This window comes from Centropristis striata, chromosome 22 (genome assembly GCF_030273125.1).
Source record: "Centropristis striata isolate RG_2023a ecotype Rhode Island chromosome 22, C.striata_1.0, whole genome shotgun sequence".
NCBI classification, from domain to species: Eukaryota; Metazoa; Chordata; class Actinopteri; order Perciformes; family Serranidae; genus Centropristis; species Centropristis striata.
The window spans coordinates 10,590,689-10,613,478 of record NC_081538.1 but is presented as its reverse complement, the minus strand read 5'-3'; the positions used below and the strand labels follow the sequence as shown (position 1 = coordinate 10,613,478).

The following is a 22,790-nucleotide window of genomic DNA, read 5'->3' as shown; positions in this document are numbered from 1 at the left end:
TAGGTGTTTTGATGTGTTGTTCAAGTCTGTTTTCATAGATTTCTGAGGGGTGTGTGTGTGTTGGCGTGTGTGTGTGTGTTTGCGTGTGTGCAGCTGCTGGAGTCAGTCAGAGCCACGGTGATCTCATCTTCAGACAGGGACGCCTCTGACACTAACAGCTGGCTCTGATCCTTTATTTATTCTTGACACTCAAATCAGCTCCACAGGATTAAATAGATGGTGCGACACATATAGAAAAAGATGTCAATTACAGCAACCCAAACTATCATTTCAAGATTTATACTTTTATTGTGTATCTTTCTTCACCTGTAAAAAAGCTCAACATTTTTATAAAAGCTTTGACAGAAACCTTTTGTATTTTCGGTGTGCATAAAGATAATTTCCTCATTCCAAGAAGGCTCCAATTCAATTTCCAAACCTTAACCTTGGATTTCTTACAGAGACAATTCCTTTAAAAGCTTAATTACGAAAGCTTTTAAAGGGGCACTCCACTAATTTTACATACAGTCATGGAAAAAAATATAAGACCACCCTTGTTTTCTTCAGTTTCTTGTTCATTTAAATGCCTGGTACAACTAAAGGTACATTTGTTTGGACAAATATAATAACAATAAAAATAGTTCCTAAGAGTTTAATTTAAGAGCTGATATCTAGACATTTTCCATGGTTTTCTTGATAATAACCAAAATAATTCTCAAGAAAACCATGGAAAATGTCTAGATATCAGCTCTTTAATTAAACTGTTATCATTGGTAAAATACAAATACGTTTTCTTTCATCCTGTTTCTCACTTGCAAATTGAAACAGCATTGCTAAGTCAAAGTGAAAAGTTCACCTGTTTCACTCACGGTAATGGACGACAAACGCAACTAATTTTGATTCAGCTTGGCAGTTTTATTGCATCTAGCATAATAACTTTAATAATTGCTGTTTTGAACTAAGTTAATCGCTTGTTGTCACAGATGCTAAAGTTGGAGTCAGAGTCGGTCTCAGAGTTCGACTTTTGCTCTCTGACCTGTCATGATCAGTTGTGACTGGGTCTCCTCGGATCCACTCGAGTTTTACGCATAACGTTAAACAGACCCAGGCCTGTAGTAATACAGGTGCATCTCAATAAATTAGAATATCATAGAAATGTTTACTTATGTCAGTAATTCAATTCAAAAAGAGGAAATAACACACTACATAGATCCATTACACAAAGAATTAAACATTTCATGTCTTAATTTATTTAATTTCTTATTATTATAATGATTATGGCTTACATTTAATGAAGACCTAAAAGTCAGTGTCTCAAAAAAAATTTGAATATTACAAAAGACCAATTTTAAAAAGTGTTGGCCTCTGAAAAGTATCTCCATCTACATGACTCAATACTTGGTTGGGACCATTTGACTTGAACTGCTGGAAATTGACTTTTCATATTCTAATTTATTGAGATGCACCTGTAAAGCAAGACCAGACTCTGACCCGATTGACCAACGCAAACTTGGCAACACAATGTTAAAAACTAGGCATTATAGGAATCATTTTCAGGCCTTGACCCATGCTGTTTTCCCTTATTGATTTTCTATTGATTTACACTTTTGAATTATTATACAAAGTATCCATGGATTTATAGCTTTGCCAGGCTTGAGTCTAAAATGATTCAATCAGCAGTGAATCATTTAATCATGAACTAGCCCCCCGCTGCTCTGTCCTGCCATGTGGTCACGTTCCACCAGCAGCTCCGGCCTACACTCAGCTGTACAATCCAATCATGTCATCTTAAGTGGTTTTTCACGGGGGGGTTGTGTGTGTTGGTAGGTAGGAGTGTTTTGCAACCTGCACTCCAACCCTCACCTCCATGCATCAATAATTCACTTGCTCCTCCAAAGGGAGGGTAACAGGAGGTGAAGTGGCTGCAGGAGGGGGCCACCTCCACCTCCATGTAATATTTAAACCGGAGGAGTGACAAATTAAGAGGCAGACGCTTGAACTGATCTCGACAGCAGACTGTAGACATTTGATTAGCAGGTAGAAAATCGTGTTTAATGTAAATTCAGTTTGAAACAGCCGGTGGGAAACCTCATCCATCAGCCAGAGTTGGTACATTCTGACAGGCCCCCGCCCGGACCCCACTATCTGGCTACTCCATGACCTAGTGGAAAGCCCTGCTGACTGTGAGGTTTTTGCTCACATTTAGCTCTCAAAGTGGACAAGATTGATCATATTGTAATTAAATATGTACAAAATGTTCTCCCCCTAGATGGTTATTTTTTTTTAAATTATTTGCTAATACTCAATAATCAAAAGTATTGTTTTCTATTTGGCAACTGTTGAGATTTGCACTTAAGATTTAAGATTTAATTACTTTTTCTTTTACTTTTTTATCCACGGACTGCCCACTTTACACTTTAACATTTTTTATTGATTTACGCAGACTAAAAAAAAAAAAATTCCCTAAAATAACTTGATAATCTTTTAGAGCCATACCGCCCAGCCCTAATAATAAGTCCCCTCCTCTCTCCTGTCCTCCCAGACATCGACGCTCGCCACCTATGGTAGAATCGCCTACATCCTCAGTTGATCAGATCATGTGATTTTACCCCTTTAAGATCATCACTTCTTTGACAATTTGCCACATTCATAGGCATCAGATAAGAACTAGAGGGAGATTGTTTAGTTATCAGTGTTTTATTGTTGACACTAAAATTGGTAACACTTTAAGGTGTCTGCATAAATAAGAGTGACATGAGCGTGTCATAAACATGACATGGGATGTGTCACGAACATTAATGACACTTTGAAGTAACATTAATGCTCATGATACTTGTCATGTCATGTTTCTGACAAATAAAGTGTTACCATATCTTGCTTAAGTCACAAAGGCATGTTAAAAAAATTGCCTAAGTCATTTATTTCTCTCAAGTTACACAATTTACACACAGTGTTATTACTATGCCAATAGTTAAATGCCAAATGATCAATAAATGTCATATGTTACACTTTTGGTGAAGTTTTTTGTGTTTCCTGCAAAACTTGAAAAAATGAGTTAGGCGATCAGTTTAACAGGGTGACGATATTCTAATTTATTGAGATGCACGTGTATATAATACAATATTATTATTTAAAATGTTCAACCACATATCAGCACTATATTCAGCCAGTTAACTTCTTATGAAAACAGTAATTTAAGATGTTCATATATACTTCTGCTTCTCTATGTATTTATAACATATTTATATGTTTGCCATTAATTATTTAGACTATAAAATCCTCGTCTATCCAAGCTGACGTCCTTGGAGTTGCGAGCATTTGACCAAGGCTCTTATTTTGGTATTGGGTGTATGAAGCATCTCCAACCATCAGCTCGCTGCAAAGGTGCACTGACCCTGAGTAACACCAGCCCGTTTTACTTTCTTGTGGTCAGCTGATGCGTCTCTCTGCTGGTAACTCTCTAACCCCGCCTTCTCGGGGCGCACAGGGACAGCGAACCAAACAGAAAGGGGGAGTAGCAGCAGCAGGAGGAGGAGGAGGAGGAGGAGATCCTCAACTTGGGCTCAGGAGCCGGTCGGTCTCCTCCTGGCGCGGTGCAGTCTCAGCTCTCCACCGGACCGGTATGCACTATCCGCGGAGCAGCGAGTGATCCGCGCCGACCGACAAGATGCAGGCGGAGGACATGGAGGTACCTATCATTAATAACCTTAACGATAACGGCGACAGACAGAGGCCGAAAGGGAAAGATGTGTTCAAGGATCAGCAGAAGGAGTCGGAGGTAAATCTGAGAGGCGTTTGTGTACACTCGGCTACTACTGCTTATGGTATAGCGGCGCGCTGGAGGTGTGTGTGTGTGTGTGTGTGCATGTGTGTGTTGTTGCTGGGGAGCTTTCAGACCAGCTGAATGTCCTTTCCATGCGGTGAGTCGGTGTCTTGGCTGGGAAGCATGCGGGCAGACACCGAGGTGTTATTTTGGCAGCCGGCTCCTATAAATAACCCAGCAGTAATCCTACAGTGGTGCTCAACGTGGAGAATGAAGGTGGTGAAATGTGACTGCTGCTGTCAGGACACACTAACACCACCACCACCACCACCACAACCAAACACACGTCTGAATATTATAGTCATTTAATATTTATGGATTTTTATTGTCTTTATTGCATCAATCCTTATCTCTTATTTGGTGACATTGGCTTGTGTCCTTCACTTCATTGATTTATTGACTGAATCAGATGCATGTGTCTATTTTAAAGTCATTTTTCAGAGTAAACATTTGGCAAAAATAGTTCATCATTATAAATGGGTTTGCTGGTCACATTAAGGAATGAATTTATGACTTGACTTTGGCCTCTGATGGAAATTTATCTTTTATTTTTAAGAGCATTATCATTTTAGACAGAATTACTTTCATTAGGGATAAATCTGCAAGCATTTTTTTCAATTCCTCAATTAATTCTAAAAAAAATTGTGCAAAATAGCTGTTGTATTTTCTCAGAGTCCAACGTGATTTTTCATATTGTTAATTTATAATCATATCAGCAGTCCAAAAACACACAAAGATCCAGGTTAATAGCTTTAACGATGAATAGGTATTTTTTATTAGTGATTAATCTGCATATTTTCTCTATTAATCAATTGAGAATAAGGAAAATGTCAAGATGTTGTTTTGTGTGTATGTTTTGTTTTGTCAGTCCAAAAACCAAAGATCTTCAATTTACTATGATATAAAAAAAAAATGAAAAACAGGAAAACTCAAAATTTGAGGGGTTGAAAACAGCCATTTTTTTTCTTGAAAAATTACTAGTGATTAATCAGTTTGTCAAAATTGTTGTTGATTATGGTTCTGTCGATTGACTGTACCTCTACCGAAGACTAAAATCAGCAAATCCTCACATTTCAGACCCTGGAACCGTCAACTAGGACATTTTTGCCAGGAAAAAGACTGAAACCATATTCAAAAATATACCCAATTGATCAATGATGAAGAAAAATATGAGATGCAACCTTACAATATTTCCTTTGATTTATTCATAGCGGCTGAGACATACCTTCTTACAAACCGATTTTAATGAGATCTTAAGCCACCTTTGCTTTCCTAAACAGCGTGGATCAGTCTGATGATGCCTCCCTTTTAGTGCCGTGCAGCTATAATTCATCCCCTCATGAAAAAATCAGAAGATGTGTTTTCAATCCTGGCTTTCTCAGCCTAGAAACATCAGAGAAGTCAAAGCGGTCGTCCAGGCCAGAAATCCACTCACCCCTGACATGTGTGTTGCTGTTGTTTGAGCACATTGAATGGTTTTGAGGGAATTGGAGCATATTCATCTCTCAGCCGTTGGATTCTGGGATGGGGGGTTGGTGATGGCGTGTGTGTTGTGGGGGGTGAATGACATACATGTTGAGAGCACTTAACGTCAACATTGTGTTGATGCTGATACTCCCTGGCCTCCACAGTGTCTGTCTGTTAAGTTAACAGCAAATCTGATTCATTCATGTATGTAAATCGTCCGTCATCTGTGCTGGGCAGAGCCTCGTCTCTTGTCTGTGTGGCATATGTTGGTAGGAGTGGGGGTGGCCCGGCTTGACATTGTGCCCAGTGTTTGCACACTGATGTGGTGCAGAGTCTGGGAGCACAGAAGTGGTGCCAGTTTGGAGCGAGGACGGCTTTCGTTATCAGCTGGCGGCAGAGAGGGGGGGAGAGGAGGAGGAGGGGGTGGTGGGGGGGACAGTGAGGGAGAATGGATGAGAAAATGATGGAGCGAGCGAGTGAGAGAGGGAGATCAGGAGGAGCTCAGCGGAGACAGGCAGGGTTCTCCTGTTGATGCTGAGGGGAATTAAGAAACATCTCGGTTGGTTTAGAAAGGTCACTTCAGTCGATCCTTCCGCGCTGCTTGTCCCCGGGTGACTCCAGATGGATGGAGGATGAGGCGTCTTGTTCCATTGGTCAATGATGTAATAGTAATTGACGAGAACACTGCAAAAAAAGAAAAGTTGGGTGAACTCAAAATTTCAAGGCAACAAACTTCGATAAAATTTTAAGTTGGACAATTAAACTAAATATTTTAAGTTTTGTTTTTGAGTTTTCTCAACTCTGAATTCAGATTTTTGTCAACTCAACTGTAAGTTGTACTAACTAATAATTTTACAATTACAATTTTACATTGTAATAACTTTTAATCCTTACTTCTGCTAACTTCTGCAATGTCCTGAATTGGCACGATTGTAACGTTGCTATGAAATGTCAGCTAATGTTGCGACCACAATTTTGAGTTAGCTCTTGTAGCTGTAACAAGCAGCGCCGCTAGCATCAGTTAGCCGCTAGCATCAGTTAGCTGCTAGCTTTCGCTAATGACTGAATTTCACCGCTTTCCCGCATTTCACAAAAAAGAAATAAGAGTTAGCAGAACTATTGTCCCTTGTTGTGAACCCCAACTTAAAGATATAAGTAACAACAACTCACAAACTTGTTTTTGAGCATACAACTGGCTTCCTTTGTTGTGCTAATTTACATTACTGCCCTAAATGTCAATAATTTATATTTCCAAGTTTACCAACTTAAATCACTGTTTTAGGCCAAAAAATTCAAGTTGGCTTTTTTTTTGCAGTGAATGATAACCGCGTTATTAAGTTTAATTAACTTTTCAAGCAAAATTATATAAAAGTTCTCTGGTTTCAGCTGCTTAAATGTGAGGATTTTGCTGTGTTTTTGTAGCTGCAAATTGAATGTATTTGAAGGTTGTTGATTGGACAGACTCTAATGACATGCGCTTAGGTTTAATTGGTGACTCTAAATTGCCTGTAGGAGTGAATGAGAGCATGGTTGTCTGTCTCTATGTGTCTGGTGACCTCGCCCAATGTCAGCTGAGATCGGCTCCAGGCCCCCGCGAAGTGCAGATAAGCAGTTAGGATAATGAATAAATAATGAGAATTTGTCATAATAATCACATTTGACTGACACATTTTTAAAAATGATTAATCAAAAACATAATTTCCTTTTAGAATAAATCATTTTGATTAAAAGAGTTATTAACTCAAGCTGTTGAGTTACACTATCATACCTTTGAGACCATAGTATGGATCGAGATCCTGCACTTCCTATAATGCAACCTTTAAGGTATTTTCATTAGAACCTCCCTCTGCTAAATGCCTATTACAGCCCAACCAAATGCCATTTTTGAGACCAGATGGATGGAGGATGAGGCGTCTTGTTCCATTAATCAATGATGTAATAACAATTGACGACAATGATAACTGCGTTATTAAGTTTAATTAACTTTTCAAGCAAAATTGTCAAACAATAGCAGATGGGACAAAAACAATTGTCTGAGCCTTAGAGATGAGCCTTTCTTCACAATGCTGCTTAAGTTTTTTAAGGCACACACCATTTATTTTACAACACAGCCTGACCTTTTTTTCATTTGTTTTTAAGACTGAGATGTCCAAACCAACAGATAACATTAAAGGAAAGTACGGACCTTATAAAAGCAGAAAAAAACATTTTCATTACAGTCCTGTCTACATTAAAACTCTACAGCGCTATTTAATTAAGCTTAATTAATTAGCTTAATTTAGAATATTTTGACCACTTTGACCACTCTCTCCAAAGCCACCAGACTCCACTGACAAAAACAGGACACGGGAGCTGCTGGTCTACTGCTGCCTCGGTTAGTTTGTTTTTTGTGTCATTTTTCTTTTATTGTTTTAAAGGGTTAATTCAGATTCACCAAAGTCATATAATTACAAACTAACTGATCTGAGCAGCAGTAGAGCAGCAACTCCTGCACTCTGCAAGGTAAAATTAGTGGTTTTGTCAAAGGAGTCTGGTGGCTTTGACGAGGGCACAGATAACAACTTCAGTTATCTGTCTGACTGCAAGGCAAAGTCATGAAAATATTCTAAATATAGCATACACTAACACTGATGTGGCTAAAATACTTTTTTTCCTGCCGCCCCTGTCAACAGCGATACATTATATAGCTTAATTGCTGGTACTCCTGCCTGCTTCTCTAAACTCGGTAGGCAGACTTCCATCTACTGTAGGTAATACACAGTGGTGGAAGAAATATTCAGATCCCTTACTTCAGTAAAAATACTAATACCACACTGTGAAATTACTCCACTACAAGTAAAAATCCTGCATTCAAAATTTACTGAAGTAAAAGTACAAAAGTATCAGCATCAAAATGTACTTAAAGTATCAAAAGTAAAGGTTCTCGTTATGCAGAATGGACACACTCAGACTGTTCAATACATTCCAATATATTATTATATTATTATTTTGGATGTTTTTATGTAAACAGTGTTTACGTTTCTCAAGATATAGGGCTCATTTTAACTTCCCAATATACTGTTAGAAATAAAAAAATGTCTAATCACTTTAAATTGATCATGTTTTATGTTAAATCTCGACCTGAAAAGTAACTAAAGCTGTCAGCTAAATGTAGTGGAGTAAAAAGTACAATATATGGATCAAAATGTAGTGAAGTAGAAGTAGAAAGTTACATAAAATAGAAATACTCAAGTAAAGTACCGCAAAATTGTACTTACATACAGTACTTGAGTAAATGTACTTAGTTACATTCCACCACTGGTAATAACTGTGGATGAGTAGCTCATACAGCCCCACTTCAAAAAGATGTGTAACTATTCCTTTAGGCTAAATGCAAGCCATAAGCAACATAAAATAAAAGGCAATGTTTATATGTGAAGTGCAGGAAGCTGAAGGGACTGAAGAGAAGACCAATGATCATAATTTTTAAGTGACATTATGATGCTTTTAGCTGCAAATGCACCCTATACTTCCATCTTCTAAGTATTTCCAGCTGGACGGACCTCCAAAATAAAACTCCACTTCCGCTTATTTCATTATGAGCTTCAGAACTTGTTTTCAGTGTGTAAAAGTGAAGCAGCACCTGGTCACAAACACCCACAGGCTTTCTCCTCTCACACTCAGAGTTGTGGGTAATTCTGTTGAATCATCTGCACTCCCAAGTGGTTCTCATTTCCTGCTTTACAAGTGCGGTAATGACATCAAATCTCATTGCTTTGGCTCGGTGTCATAAACAAACTGCCGGGCGGGCTGACGTCCTCTATATTTCAGTTGGTGCTGACTTTGTTGCAGCAGGTATTTATAGTAGACAGTTACATGGCAGCATGCAGAGTTGTTTAACCAGGATGGCTGACTCAGAGCACATCCTTATTTACAGCCCTGTGCCCGGGGCACTTTTCACAGGGTTAAACACATCTTACACACATTTCTGAAGCCTCCCAGTGCCGCCAGAAGGGTTTTTTTTTTAATTCTCACTAACATAAAATGAATCTTTAATAGTCCCTGTAGGGAAATTTCATCAGTTCACATCCTTTGCCCAAAGGACAAAGACACAAGACCTAATTCTCTTGCTACTATTAAGTAGTAGTTCTGCCTGTCTTCCTCTGACGCTATATGCACTAAATCTGTATGTGTGCATGGATTTAATGCATTATAAACCATGCAGGTGCCACTTTGTCATCAAGCTACACCGCCCTACAATGCCTAACTGCAGTAATTACAATTTTGGTTGAAATTGAGTTATATTATAAAATTAACTCCTTGATGTCTGTTTGATGTTTTGACAAAGTTTTAGATTTCAATTTTGTTTTATTTCAGAGAAATAATGATATGAAAAAGGCAGTAACTACAAAATCCAACTCAAAACCAAAGCAGAGTGCAGTAATTGCACCATGGTCTGATATGTACATATATATATATATAATTTTAAACATAAAACCAAAGCAGATGGGCCGATCCAGTGTATTCTTGTATTTCTTCATTGTGTTAAATAGTGAAGACAAGAATAATAGACATTATAAGTTTATTTGATAGGGAAATTATTATCTAGATATTGATCAAGTAAAAAAGTAAAATATGATTATATTTGGATGAAAAGATAACATTACTTTATAATATTAAGTCTAACATACAAAATCTTTGAATATAGTTGTTAAACACTTAAATACATTTATAAGAAAATCAAGTTTGTTCACTGAAAACAAAATATAAAAGCTGAAAGAAGACAACAACATTGTAGTTACTGCATTCTGTATGTGCATTACTATTAGAACCTTTTACAGCAAAACCAGAGTGCAGTAACTACATTATTTTCGGTCAAAGGTCAAATAAACTGATGATTTTTCAGCATAAAAATTAAATCGACAATTCATGTAGAAATAAGTGTCATATAACTTACCTACCTATAACCCATTTGGCCAAGTAAAAATCTTTTTAAAAAACTTCAAAGCGGTTTTTGTCAGTGTTACTATTTGCATAGTTACTGCAGTTAGGCTTTGTAGGGCACTATAAACAAGACTTGCCTTTTCCTAGAGCTGATATTTTGGTCATGCAGAGTTGCAGCAAATATTTACACGTAGCTGATGAGTGTGTTCATAGAAACTTAACGTGTGCAGACTGTCTCGTGCTAATCACAGGGTGAGGCTGAGGTCTGAGCCAAGAGAGTCTCTTGACTGCACACAGGAGCTAATCTGCTCTGAAACAAGGGGCCATGTTGACTCCTGCGCCCTCTCCTTCCTCCTTTCTTACTGCAGTTTATTGTTCCATGTGAGCATCTGCATCTTTGTTCTGGAGAGTCCTTTAACTGTTCAATCAGACTGATCAAAGTGTGGGCCCATTGAAAGCAATTGTAAGTGAGATCTGAGAGAAAAATGTAAATGACTAATCAGCGCTGCCTGGATATTGAGCAGCCAATCAAGACACAAATGACACATGATGAAACAAAACCGTGACCGAGCCTGAGGGGAGTGTGTGGGTGACGTGTGGAGTTGAAGCGTGTAACTGCAAATAGAGTACATAGTAGGAGTAGGTGTTGCAGAGTGTGAGTCGCCTGCAGTATGTTTGGAGTGTCTGTTTGCATGTGGGTGTCAGGACATCTGTGATAGGTGTCATTACTATAGTCTATATGCTTATGTGTGTGTTTTGTTCCTCACAGAGCTCCATGGAGTCTCCAAACCTGGAGTTTGAGTATGGAGACACAGACACACTGACTGCTGAGCTTTCAGGTAAGACTTACCAGCTACGAATCATTAGACTTTTTTTCAAAATACTTAGAAAATTGACCTTTACATCCCAGACAACAGCAACAAAAGCATGCACACCATTGACTTCTCTCATGCAGCATTTCTTGTACTTACTCAATGTTAGAATGACAAAATTTGATAAGGGTTAGTCAAGTAAATGGTGGTTTGGGTCTTATGTTGCTTCACACCTGAGCTGTTTGGTCCACTTTAAACGAACTCTGGTTTGTTTTGTCGGATAGTCCGGTTCTTTTTTTTTGCTGGTGTCAATGCTCAAACAAACTCTGGTGCGGACCAAAGAACCGAACTCTGGTCCGCTTAAGAAACCGGGGTCTCGGTATGCTTTCAAGTGCACCAGAGTTCAGAACCAAACCAAGGAAGCAAACCAAAACAGAGTGCATTCTGGGTTGAATTTGGGCAGAAATGTGAAAATCAACAGCCAAGGTAGCAGAAGGCTGAAGAATGTCTCATGGACGGACATCGTCTGATGATGAAGTAAATGTCCTTATCGCAACATGTTCAGATGATTGCATGACACAGTTGCTTGTGGCGACACACAAAAACAATGTAGTCTTCAAATTTTTTAGCGACAGAATGGTGGTTAATCGATTCAATTGCACAGCAGGTCAATGATGCATAAAAGTGAAGCCAACAATACATTCAAGTCTGCAACTTGACTCAAAAAAGCTTCAGCTCTTTCCCTCTGATATTCTGTCCAATAGATGAAGGACGGCGTTCTTGGTGCGTTTGATAAAGCACAGTGTGAAAGCAAACCTAACCAAATGAAAAATGCAACAATTGTTGCAACTTCACCACTGAAGCGCACCGAGTCCGCCAGACTTTATATGTGAAAGCGACCTTAGTCTTAGTTTTAATGCTGAATGAGTAATTATTTCCCAAATACTTATGAGCACATTTCTGGAAAAAGCAAGGTTTAAAGTGGTGCTTTTGCATGATTCTTTGTCGAGGAACTCAGTTTTACAGATCTGTCCATTAAATCAACTAAATAATTGAGATCAAGATTGTTTTTAGTTGAGGACAACCCTAGATTTTTAATCTGATTAAATAAATGTATGGTAAGATAAGTAACTGTCATCCTTCTACCATGTCTTCTAAATATTGCTCTGGTTTTCCCATGATGGGTGTATGTAATTTTTTTTAGTCATGCTAGCATCAGTGAAGTGCGGTGAGGTTCATGGCTGGTGAGGCACTGACTTCATCACAATCAGATTTACAACATATGAACCCTACAGAGTAGCTAATTCACCATTTGATTGGCAGCAGTTAACAGGTTATGTTTAAAATCTCATATCTGCTTTCTATACACATACAAAGTGTTGCACACAAAAAAGCACATTTAATAATAAAAAAAACATTATTATGATCTTACCTTTACTTATAAATGAAGTCAATGTGCCGCTCCTTCTGAACAAAAGCATCGATAACTTGTTTGGAGTTTTTAGTTGTTTGAAGTTTTTAAAAATAAAAATAAACAGATGGCTGCACTTGCTAACTGTAGATCGTAGCTTGCTGTCACTTATTCTGCAGCCAAGGAGTCGCAAGAACAATCAGTGGGATCATGAGTGCCCCCTACCATGAGGCAGGAGAACTGCTGACTCACTAAGTTCCTTTTTAAAGCCGTTTTATTTTTGCTCAGCACAAGAAACACGTTACACACATGTAGTTGTTGACAAAAAACACTGTACATTATAAACATCAGCTAAACTATGGAAATTTAGTTCATATAGCAAAAGTGTTACAACATATTGATAGCGACATACAGAGAGACACACTGCAAAAAAGCCAACTTGTATTTTTTGGCCTAAAACAGTGATTTAATTTGGTAAAACTTGGAAATATAAATTACTGACATTTAGGGCAATAATGTAAGTTAGCAGAACAAAGGAAGCCAGTTGTATGCTCAAAAACAAGTTTGTGAGTTGTTGTTACTTATATCTTTAAGTTGGGGTTCAAAACAAGGGACAATAGTTCTGCTAACTCTTATTTCTTTGTTGTGAAATTTGGTCATTAGCGAAAGCTAGCGGCTAACTGATGCTAGCTGCTAACTGATGCTAGCGGCGCTGCTTGTTACAGCTACAAGAGTAGCCATTAGCATATAAATGCTAACTCAAAATTGTGGTCACAACATTAGCTGACATTCATAGCAGCGTTTCAATCGTGCCAGAGAAATTCAGAGTTGAGCAAACTCAAAAACAAAACTTAAAATATTTAGTTTAATTGTCCAACTTAAAATTTTATCGAAGTTTGTTGCCTTGAAATTTTGAGTTCACCCAACTTTTCTTTTTTTTGCAGTGCAGCAATACGGTCTTATTGCCTAGCATGGCAGCACAGTTAGCCGAGTCATTGTCAATCCATGATGGCTGCTGCCTCACAGCACGTCTCCTCTCACTATTTGAACAGTAAATGTGAAAATTCAGTGATTTTGAATAAAAAAGAATCTAAATCTGGTGGAGTTAGATTAAAAAAAGCTTTGTAGTGCAAATCACTGGATGAATATTAAATATTTTTACATTTTTTTCTTTCCATGATGACAGGTGACCTCTCCTGCCTCCCCTGACCGCACATCACTGGCGAGCATATACTATATAAAAGCAGTGCATTGAGCAACCATGACTTTACCCATTGGTTTATTTATACTGTTTTGATGCCTTGAGTTTGTCATTTTTCACTGTCACGGTTTTTCTTTTTCTGGACCCAAAAAATGACCATGTTTTGGACGAGAGGTTTGAGTTTAGGAAGTGGATGCTATGTTACCAGCTAATGCTAGCTAGCTAGTTTTGCTGGCAATGGCACATACGTAATTCACGTTATCTGTAATATTATCAAAGTTAAAACAGTGTTCTTATCAGAAAAAACTCCTGTCAACTCTTAGTCTGTGAACTGCTGGTACCTTCACGCACACATCTGGCCCAGTTAATTACTTGAATCTGTCCTTTTTGCCCTTTCAGCAGCTTTTATCCAAATCTCTTTTCATGTCGAACTGAGTCAGACTTGCAGCCATATTATGAATGGCTGACACAAGATTTCTTCCACAGAATTCCTCCGTTTCTACTTCCAGACGACAATGTGTTACTGATTGGAAAATATAATTCTGCATCTGCATTCTTCAGCTGTTTTATGTTACAGTGTTATTCATTAAAGACAATAAGCTGACACGCTGCTGAAGGCACAGAACTAAATCTTCATGTTTTTCCCGAGTAAGGTTATGCGTAATCACAAGAATCGTAATTATACATTCAGATCTACAGAATTGTTCCAGCATTTGTGTTTCTGCTAACAGCTCATGCGTGACTTACAGCTCGAATTATAAATGCCCAGAGATAAAATAAATGACAGAAGAATAGAATTTAACAATGCTGATAGATTTTCTGCTTTTAATTTAGCACAATAGTTTATCTCAAGTGTATAATTTAGATTCCTCTTCAGCCCCAACTTTTGTTCAGGTGATGTGCGGAGAGAAACTCTGAATAACAACATCGATTTAAAGTCAGAATGATTGTCCTCTTGCTGGATGCCAAGTGACAGCTGAGTGTTAGTCACATTGGCAAACACACACACACAAACAGACAGACAGTCACAGCGACAGCTCCTCGGGGTCGACGAGCGACGATTGCTCTCAGAACAGAAGAAGAAACATTGCAATGTGAAGCATCTTTAGACTAACAGATGAGATAATCGCTTAGGAGCTCGGGCGGCACAGTTTACCTGTCTTTGGTGTCTATTATTTTCCGTTCTATACTGTTCTATTTAAAGTTTCAACTAACCCTTTGTTTCCTTATCGATTCATCTGTCCATTATTTTTTTGATTCAAGTGGAAAAAGACAACTATTCCCAAACATACTAATCCCAATTTTAACTAAAAACCCTAATTTCAGTCCTTTGTTAAGGCAAAATAAAACCCTCTGCAGTATCACTAAGTAGGCAATGGTTGACACTGTAAAGAGGCTTTATTTATATTCACAAGGAATTGTATAGAAAAAATGAGGTTTATACACCCACCGGCCACTTCATTTGGTACAACTACAGGTGCATGTCAATACATTAGAATATGATGGAAAAGCCATTTCCAGTAGTTCAAGTCAAACAGCCCCAACCAACTATTGAGTCATATAGATGGACATACTTTTCAGAGGCCAACATTTCCATATTAAACACGTTTTTTAAAATTGGTCTTTTGTAATATTCAATTTTTTTGAGACACTGAATTTTAGGTCTTCATTAAATGTGAGCCTTAATCATTATAATTAGAAGAAATTAATTAATTAAGACATGGAATGTTTCATTCTGTGTGTAATGGATCTATATAATGTGTTATTTCCACTTTTTAATTGAATTAGTGACAAATAAACTTTCTATGATATTCTAATTTATTGAGATGCATCATATCTGATAAGCAAATCACATGGCAGCAACTCAGTGGTTTGAGGCATTTCACAATCTGTTGATTTACTGGGTTTTTCACACACAACCATCTCTAGGGTTTACAGAGAATGGTCTGAAAAAGAGAAAATATCAAGTGAGCCAAAACACCTTGTTGATGCCAGGGGTCAGAGGAGAATGGCCAGACTGGTTTGATATGATAGAAAGTAACAGTAAATGTAACTCAAATAACCACTGGTTACACTCTAAACACACAACACGTCCAACCTTGAAGCAGACGAGCTACAGCAGCAGAAAACCACATCTAACCTAAATGCAGAGTTGTTATTCTGAAGCCATTACATTGTGTAAAATTTTCATCACAATGATAACTTAATGCAAAACGTTATTGCCACTTTAACTGAATAATAATTTGATTTAGGAAAAATACCAAAAAAGGCAACAAATCACCTAATTTGAGAACCAGAGAATGATTAGAATTTGTTGCCAATTATTTTCTGTCTGTTGTCTTATTGATTAATTGTCTTATCGTTTCAGCTCTAATTCTGTTGAATTCTATCCACAGAGCTCTACAGTTACACCGAGGAGCCAGAGTTCGCCCTGAACAGAGACTACTTTGAGGAGGATTTCAGGAGCCATGGTACTTTCTGTGTGTGTGTGTATGAGGTTATAAGGTCCATTAAATGGATAAGCTGTTTGCACATCCTTTAATATGATTAGATGACCTGGCGGAGACCAGGTATGCCATTACTCTCACTGTCGCTGGCTCACGTGAAGAGAGAGTAAAAACTGAGCTGTCTGCAGTTTGTTTGCAAAACAAAATGTTGTCACAAATACTAATGCGGCAGAGCAAAACAGGGTCTTGGCAAACACACTGCAGTCTACAGCCAGTATAGTTGTTTATCGGAGACCTTGATGGCTCCTCCAACAGTGTGGCTGCTGCTGACTGACAGCACAGAACGGAGGGCTTTTGTGCCACTCTGAATGTCCCTCAGTGCTTGATAACAGTGTCTATAAGTGAGATGGTGAAGGTTAACTGAAGAAAAATGTTCACGACACAGTAAACACATGAAAAAATGTGTTGAAGTGAATTGCAAGTGAAATGAATAAATGGATAAAGTGCAGGCGTGTTGACATTGCTGCAGTCGGGAACTCTAACGATACTCAGCCGCTAACTTACATCTCAATTTTTCTTTTCAGTTCACTGAAAAACTCCCATGAAGTCAATATGTTTTCCCAGGTTTAGAAAAATTGTTTGTTTCCAAATCTGACATTGCAACAGTGATCATGAAACCGTATCTGGGCTCCTGTGCATTTCTCAACTTCACACTAAAAGCTGTAAAAGAGAGATGTGTTGATCTCAGATCAGCTCGGTTTTCTCACCTCCGGAGTGCAACACAAGTCACCCTTGCTTTTCAGTTTTCAGCCTTTTCTGAGTTTTTTTTTTTTTTTTTAAGCCGACCTGTGTGAGGCGAAGGCGACCGGGCACATCAAAGCTCTGCTCTATTAAGCTGAACAAAGAATCCACATCCCCACAGGGCGACCATCCTAACCAAGTGATTAATGTTTGGTAACCAAGAACAAAGCAGCTTTTCCAACATGAGTTACTGTCTGATGAGAGATTATGTTTGAGATTATTATATTTCTTCACAGAGACTTTGACTCATGCATACAGTCATGGGAAACAAAATATTAGACCACCCTTGTTTTCTTCATTTTCTTGTTCATTTTAATGCCTGGTACAACTAAAGATACATTTGTTAGGACAAATATAAGGATAACAACAAAAATAACTGGTAAGAGTTTAAGAGCTGATATCTAGATATTTTCTATGGTTTTCTTGATAAAAACCAAAATCATTACCAAGAAAACCATGGAAAATGTCTAGATATCAGCTCTTATATTAAACTCTTATCAGCTATTTTTGTTGTCATCATTGTATCTGTCCAAACAAATGTACATTTAGTTGTACCAGGCATTAAAATGAACAAGAAATTGAAGAAAACAAGGGTGGTATCAAGGATTTTTTCCATGACTGTACATCCAACATCATGGCATTACTTGTAGAGCAATTTGTCTGCCACAAATAATCTCATGTAATCAATTTATTAAAAATCAATTTTGAGAGCCGATATAGTATGAAAAAAAAACATAATATTGCAATACTCCAGTGTATCTATATTTCCTTCCACCCCTGCCATATGGTGCATTTGGTTGCAACAGAGGCAGGTTATTTGGGGTGATGTTATTGTCATGTTATTGTCTAATATAGCATAAAATGTCACAGAATAGTCAAGTCAAGTCAAGTCAAATTTATTTATATAGCGCATTTACAGACGGCTGAGCCGCACCAAAGTGCTCCACAAAAAAGTGCAATAAAATACAGAATTGACAAAGGTAAAAAAGAAACAAACAAACAAAAAAAAATTTAAATTTAAAATAAATAAAACAAGATGGGATAATTTTATAGGCTAGAATCCTCGATGGCATCTCTCCATTTGGTCGGCAAAGAGGGAGACAAGCCTCATCGTCTTCATCTGTCTCCTCCTGTCTAAGCTGAGCGGTAATGAATAGCAGGATTAGATGGGAGCTTCTGTAGCTGCTGTTTTACAGAGATAGAGCACAGAGCTGCCTCTTTGAATTACAATCTTTTTATTAGCATGTGTGTATTTGTGTGTATTCAGTCAATGCTGTATGTTAGCTGTCAGAGGGTGGTTCTCCTGTACTCTTTTTGTGTGTGTGTGTGTGTGCGTGTGTGTGTGTGTGTCGGGGCCACTGACAGTGCGCTCATCAATGTTTTACGCCACGTCCCATAAATTCACAATCAGTCACTCAACAAAATCACTGTGATTATCCTGATGTGTCTAATTTAAGCTCTTCACTGAAGAAAAGGAAGTTTCAGCGCTGAAATTAGAAAGCATTTTTCGTTTTCCTCACTTGAGTAGACGGCACAAGTCAGAGCATCTTAAGTGGAAGAAGCACTGAGCTCCAGTGATCATGATGATCTTACGCTGCTTAATGCCTCTTACTGTCTGCGTAATCAAATGATGAGTCTAAGAATAGAAGACTTACACCGGGAAAAAAAAGGCTTGAATCCTTGCCAGAGAAGGTGTGTGTTTCTTTGAATACTGTATTTTTTGTAGTTGTAGCAGACTTTTATTTATATTGGTTTCTCCTCATGATACCACTGACTGTGTTAATTACTGCTCTGAATGCTTCAACACTCCCCAGCTTTCAGCTATTTCCCTATTTCTGGGGCTGATGCAGTGGAACATAATGTTAAAAACAAATGACGGGCACATGGGAGAAGCAGAATCTATATTTACACTCATACACTTCGCATGATTTTTTAAAACAATATATTCATTGACATTTTCTTACATAACAAAACCAAATAACAAATTAACTATACACATCACAAACACCCACTTCTCAGCCACAAAACATTTGTACATAATCATTAATGACTTCATACAGTTGCTGGTATTTGAACTCATTAATTCTGTTATAAGGTTTACGTAGCTGACTACTTATTTGGTCTTTTTCCAAAACATTGCAATGGATTTTGGCGTGTAACAGACACATATCTATTAATATTCGTTCACTTTTGTTATATTTGTGACTTTTTAGGTAAAATCCTAAGACAAAAAGTGCAGGATCCATTGAAATGCTTTTTGAAATATTTTTTCTATTGCCTTTTTAACCTCCTCCCAAAACGATTTTATCTTACTGCATGGTATACACAATGGTATAATATACCCCTCAGTGCATTTTGTACAAACATCTGGGATATTCCTATTGTATTTATTTAATTTAACTGGTGTAATATAAGTTCTCATCGACCATTTATACTGCAATATTCTGAATTGCGTGTTGACTGATTGATTTTGATTGCCAGTCCTCTAATGATATATCTGTTCCTTAAATTTTCCTTCAACGCATCTCGTTTATGATCTGCATTTTCAACTGAATTTGATAACAAATAGTTATATGTCTTTGCTATAGCACTTTTACTTAAGCTGTTCTTAGACACAACTCAGAAGTCAGAAATGGGAGCTCTGGTTAAAAGACTAATTTGGCTCGTCCTAATGTAATTCCTAAGATGGAGGAATTTAAAGAAATACTTTATATCAATGTCAACTTCACAACATGATTACTGCAAATATACAGATCAAGGTAACAGTTTGACAGAAATGATTCATTGTTTGACAGTCACCCGACCTCCCAAACAGTCTGATTTCAAATATTTACATGTGAGACATGTGGATGGACAGATGGAGAGATGAGAAAAAGGTTTGACGTGCAGAAAGTGAACAACGAGGGAAAACAATTCAGGGAAACACAGAGGAAAAACTGCAGGTGAAAAACTCTTCTCAAAAATGAGGCTGTACCTCGAAAATGTTGCTCTCAATAACATTACAGTACACTGTGGCTTACATAAGGCATTAGAACCAGGTGATAACAAGCACAGAGATAATGAATGTGATAACTACAGTGGGCTAACAAGGCCTATGGGGTCATTTCTATGTTCCCCTGTACAGCACATAATGGGAAAAAGATGTTTCCCAGCTCTGTGTTTGCTTAATGGGTTAGGGTTAGGGATCAGCGCTAGCCTAACTGGAAAATATTTATGAATATCTTAACTTGAAACGGGTCAAATTTGAGCCAAACACAGGATCCTGGGAACAAAGGACCTTGGGAACATAGATACTTATGATAAACATAGGGCTGGGCGATATGGACCAAAAGTCATAACCAGATATATTTAGGCTGAATATCGATATACGATATATATATCCCGATATTTTTATGGCAAAGTGAGAGCAAATGTTCAGTCAAAGTAAAATATGATATGTCACAAGTAGTTTTATTGAAACCGTTTATTTAAGTGAACAACAATCAACAATCAATACTGTATAATAACAGGAGTACCTTTAAAAAAAAAAAAAAAAAAAAATCAAAGCTCCATAAAGTGCACATTTAAATAAAAAAAATATCTTACACAAAAATAGCCTATGAAATAAAATAGGCCAATCTTTTTCTGAAATAGATATATTATATGAGAAAAAAAATAGTGAACATTCCAAAAGAACTAAATATGACAAACCCTAGTAAGGGAAGCATTTATATATAAAGAAAGAAAACAAATTTAACTATATTGATATATGTGATATGGTCTTATTCCATATCACATTTAAAAATATAACGATATATTTTTTTATATCGACATATCACCCAGCCTTAGTTTAACATAATATGCTTGCAATACGCTAATGATAACACAACTAGAAAAGCTTAAAAGTATGACATACACAGATATATCTGGCTACAGTAAGCTCATGAGTAGACCTGTGATTATACGGTTACTTAACAAGTATGATGAGTAACTTTGGTAAGCTAGCTAGTAAGCTAACTACAGTAAGCTAACAAATACAAGTTGCATGTTAATTACAGTAAGCAAACAAGTATGATAACTGCAGCAAACACAGTAATGTTAAGCCACTGACTATGATAGTACAGTAAGCTAATACATTTAGTTAACAAGTACATTGAGTTATTTTAGCAAATGGTATGACAACTACAGGAAGCTTTCATGTTGACTACAGTGAGCTAACAGGTATGATAACACAGCAAGGTTTACTGTTTATTGTTATTTTGCTATCCACTTAGCTGCTGTAACTCTGGAAATGTCCCCGTTGTGGGACAAATAAAGGAACTGTTAATCTTTATCAGTATGTTAATGACAATAATGTCATTAACATACAGCTAATGTTAGTGAACTTAAGGGAAATATTGCTGTGCCATGGACATTTTTTTTTTAAATGTATTTTTTTTGGGCTTTTTCATGCCTTTAATGGACAGGATAGTTGAAGAGAGACAGGAAACAGGGGGCAGAGAGAGGGGAATGACATGCAGTAAAGGGCCAGCTGCAGCGAGGACTGTAGCCTCTACACATGGGGCGCCTGCGTAACCCACTACGCTACCGACCACCCCGCCATGGACATTTTTGAGACATGTTGCTGACTTTACAACTCCGACAACTCTGCATTTGTGCTGATGTTCCAGTGACCATGCAGGCCTTTAAACTAAATTTAGCTAAACATCTGTTTAGAATTTAGCTACGCAGCTCTGACCAGGGAATTGAACCTTCCTCTCTGTCTTTATAAGTCCCATCTGTCACCTTCTAATAAAGAAAAAATGCCAGAGGAAATAAACACTGTGGTTCCATATTATAGTAGCCTGCACTGACTTGTCTGAGGCAGAGGAGAGAGACACTAGCACTGAAACAAAAGTGCTTCTGAAAATAACCTCGCCCTCTGTGTTGCTGTGTCCTTCCCGCAGCTCGCGGCAGGAGGTGGATCGAGCTGACGCTGGAGGAGCAGAGGACATATGTGATGAGGCTGCTGGACGCGCTGGAGGTGACGGACAGAGACAAGAGGCTGAAGGTGGCCAGGGCCATCCTCTACTTGGCTCAGGGTGCGTAGGCTCAATACAACCACACAACCAGCTACAGGCAGTTTCCACAGCAGATATATTATCTCTGGTCAAAGTAGGAAATGCAATGAACTACACCCCCCCCCCCCCCCCCCCCCCCCACAATATTTTTATTTTATTTTCAGTTTAAAACACTTTGACATACAGCTTTTACATTCATGTATCGTCATTCAACTTCCATATTTTAAGACAGCTGCATTTACATAGACAGAAAAAACAAAAACAAAAAAAAAACATAACACTTTTGAACAGGTATGCTCCTCCTGTTAAAGAAAATGGTAATCTATATACAATTGAGTATCGTTTGTAATTGGTGTGAATTAAAACACATATACAGAAAAGCAATATGAATCTGACAAGATCTGAATCTGCATTGTCCACAGAGACTAGTTATCCACTTCTTCATCCATTAAACTGAAGTCTTCAATGTAGTTGATGAAAGGGCTCCATATGTCCTCAAATACATGCCGTTTAGCCTTTAATATGTAAGTTATTATCTCTAAAGGAAGACTTGCTAACATCTGTCTAATCCATTGAGTAGTACTTGGTCTATAAATCTTTATCCACAATAATGCAACACATTTCTCTCTATAAATGTCCGCTCATTCCTACTATAGTTATGTTTCTCTGGATATAGGCTCAATAAAATAAGTTTAGGGTCCAGTAAAATTTGTTTTGAAATAGTCTTCTCTGAACTACACTTTTTACTGTTTACTTTAACTGAAATTTGCCACTGAAAGTCATGAAAATGAAATACAGTAGTGCTCAATATAATAGCAGTCCAATGTGACTAACCAGATTAATCCAGGTTTTTATTATATTTTTTTAAATTCTACATGGCAAACAAG

The 22,790-nt window shown here is 37.6% G+C and overlaps 1 protein-coding gene across 1 annotated transcript in view; it reads left to right on the top strand.

Moving 5' to 3' along the window:
* The first annotated feature begins 3,529 nt into the window (after positions 1 to 3,529).
* Positions 3,530 to 22,790, top strand: part of strip2 (striatin interacting protein 2) — a 44,676-nt gene continuing 25,415 nt past the window's right edge. Inside the window, exons 1-4 of the mRNA XM_059326108.1 lie at positions 3,530 to 3,757; positions 10,962 to 11,031; positions 16,013 to 16,087; positions 21,790 to 21,924. Coding sequence (XP_059182091.1) covers positions 3,647 to 3,757; positions 10,962 to 11,031; positions 16,013 to 16,087; positions 21,790 to 21,924 — 391 coding nt within the window. The 5' untranslated portion in view covers positions 3,530 to 3,646. The remainder of the gene's footprint in view (positions 3,758 to 10,961; positions 11,032 to 16,012; positions 16,088 to 21,789; positions 21,925 to 22,790) is intronic.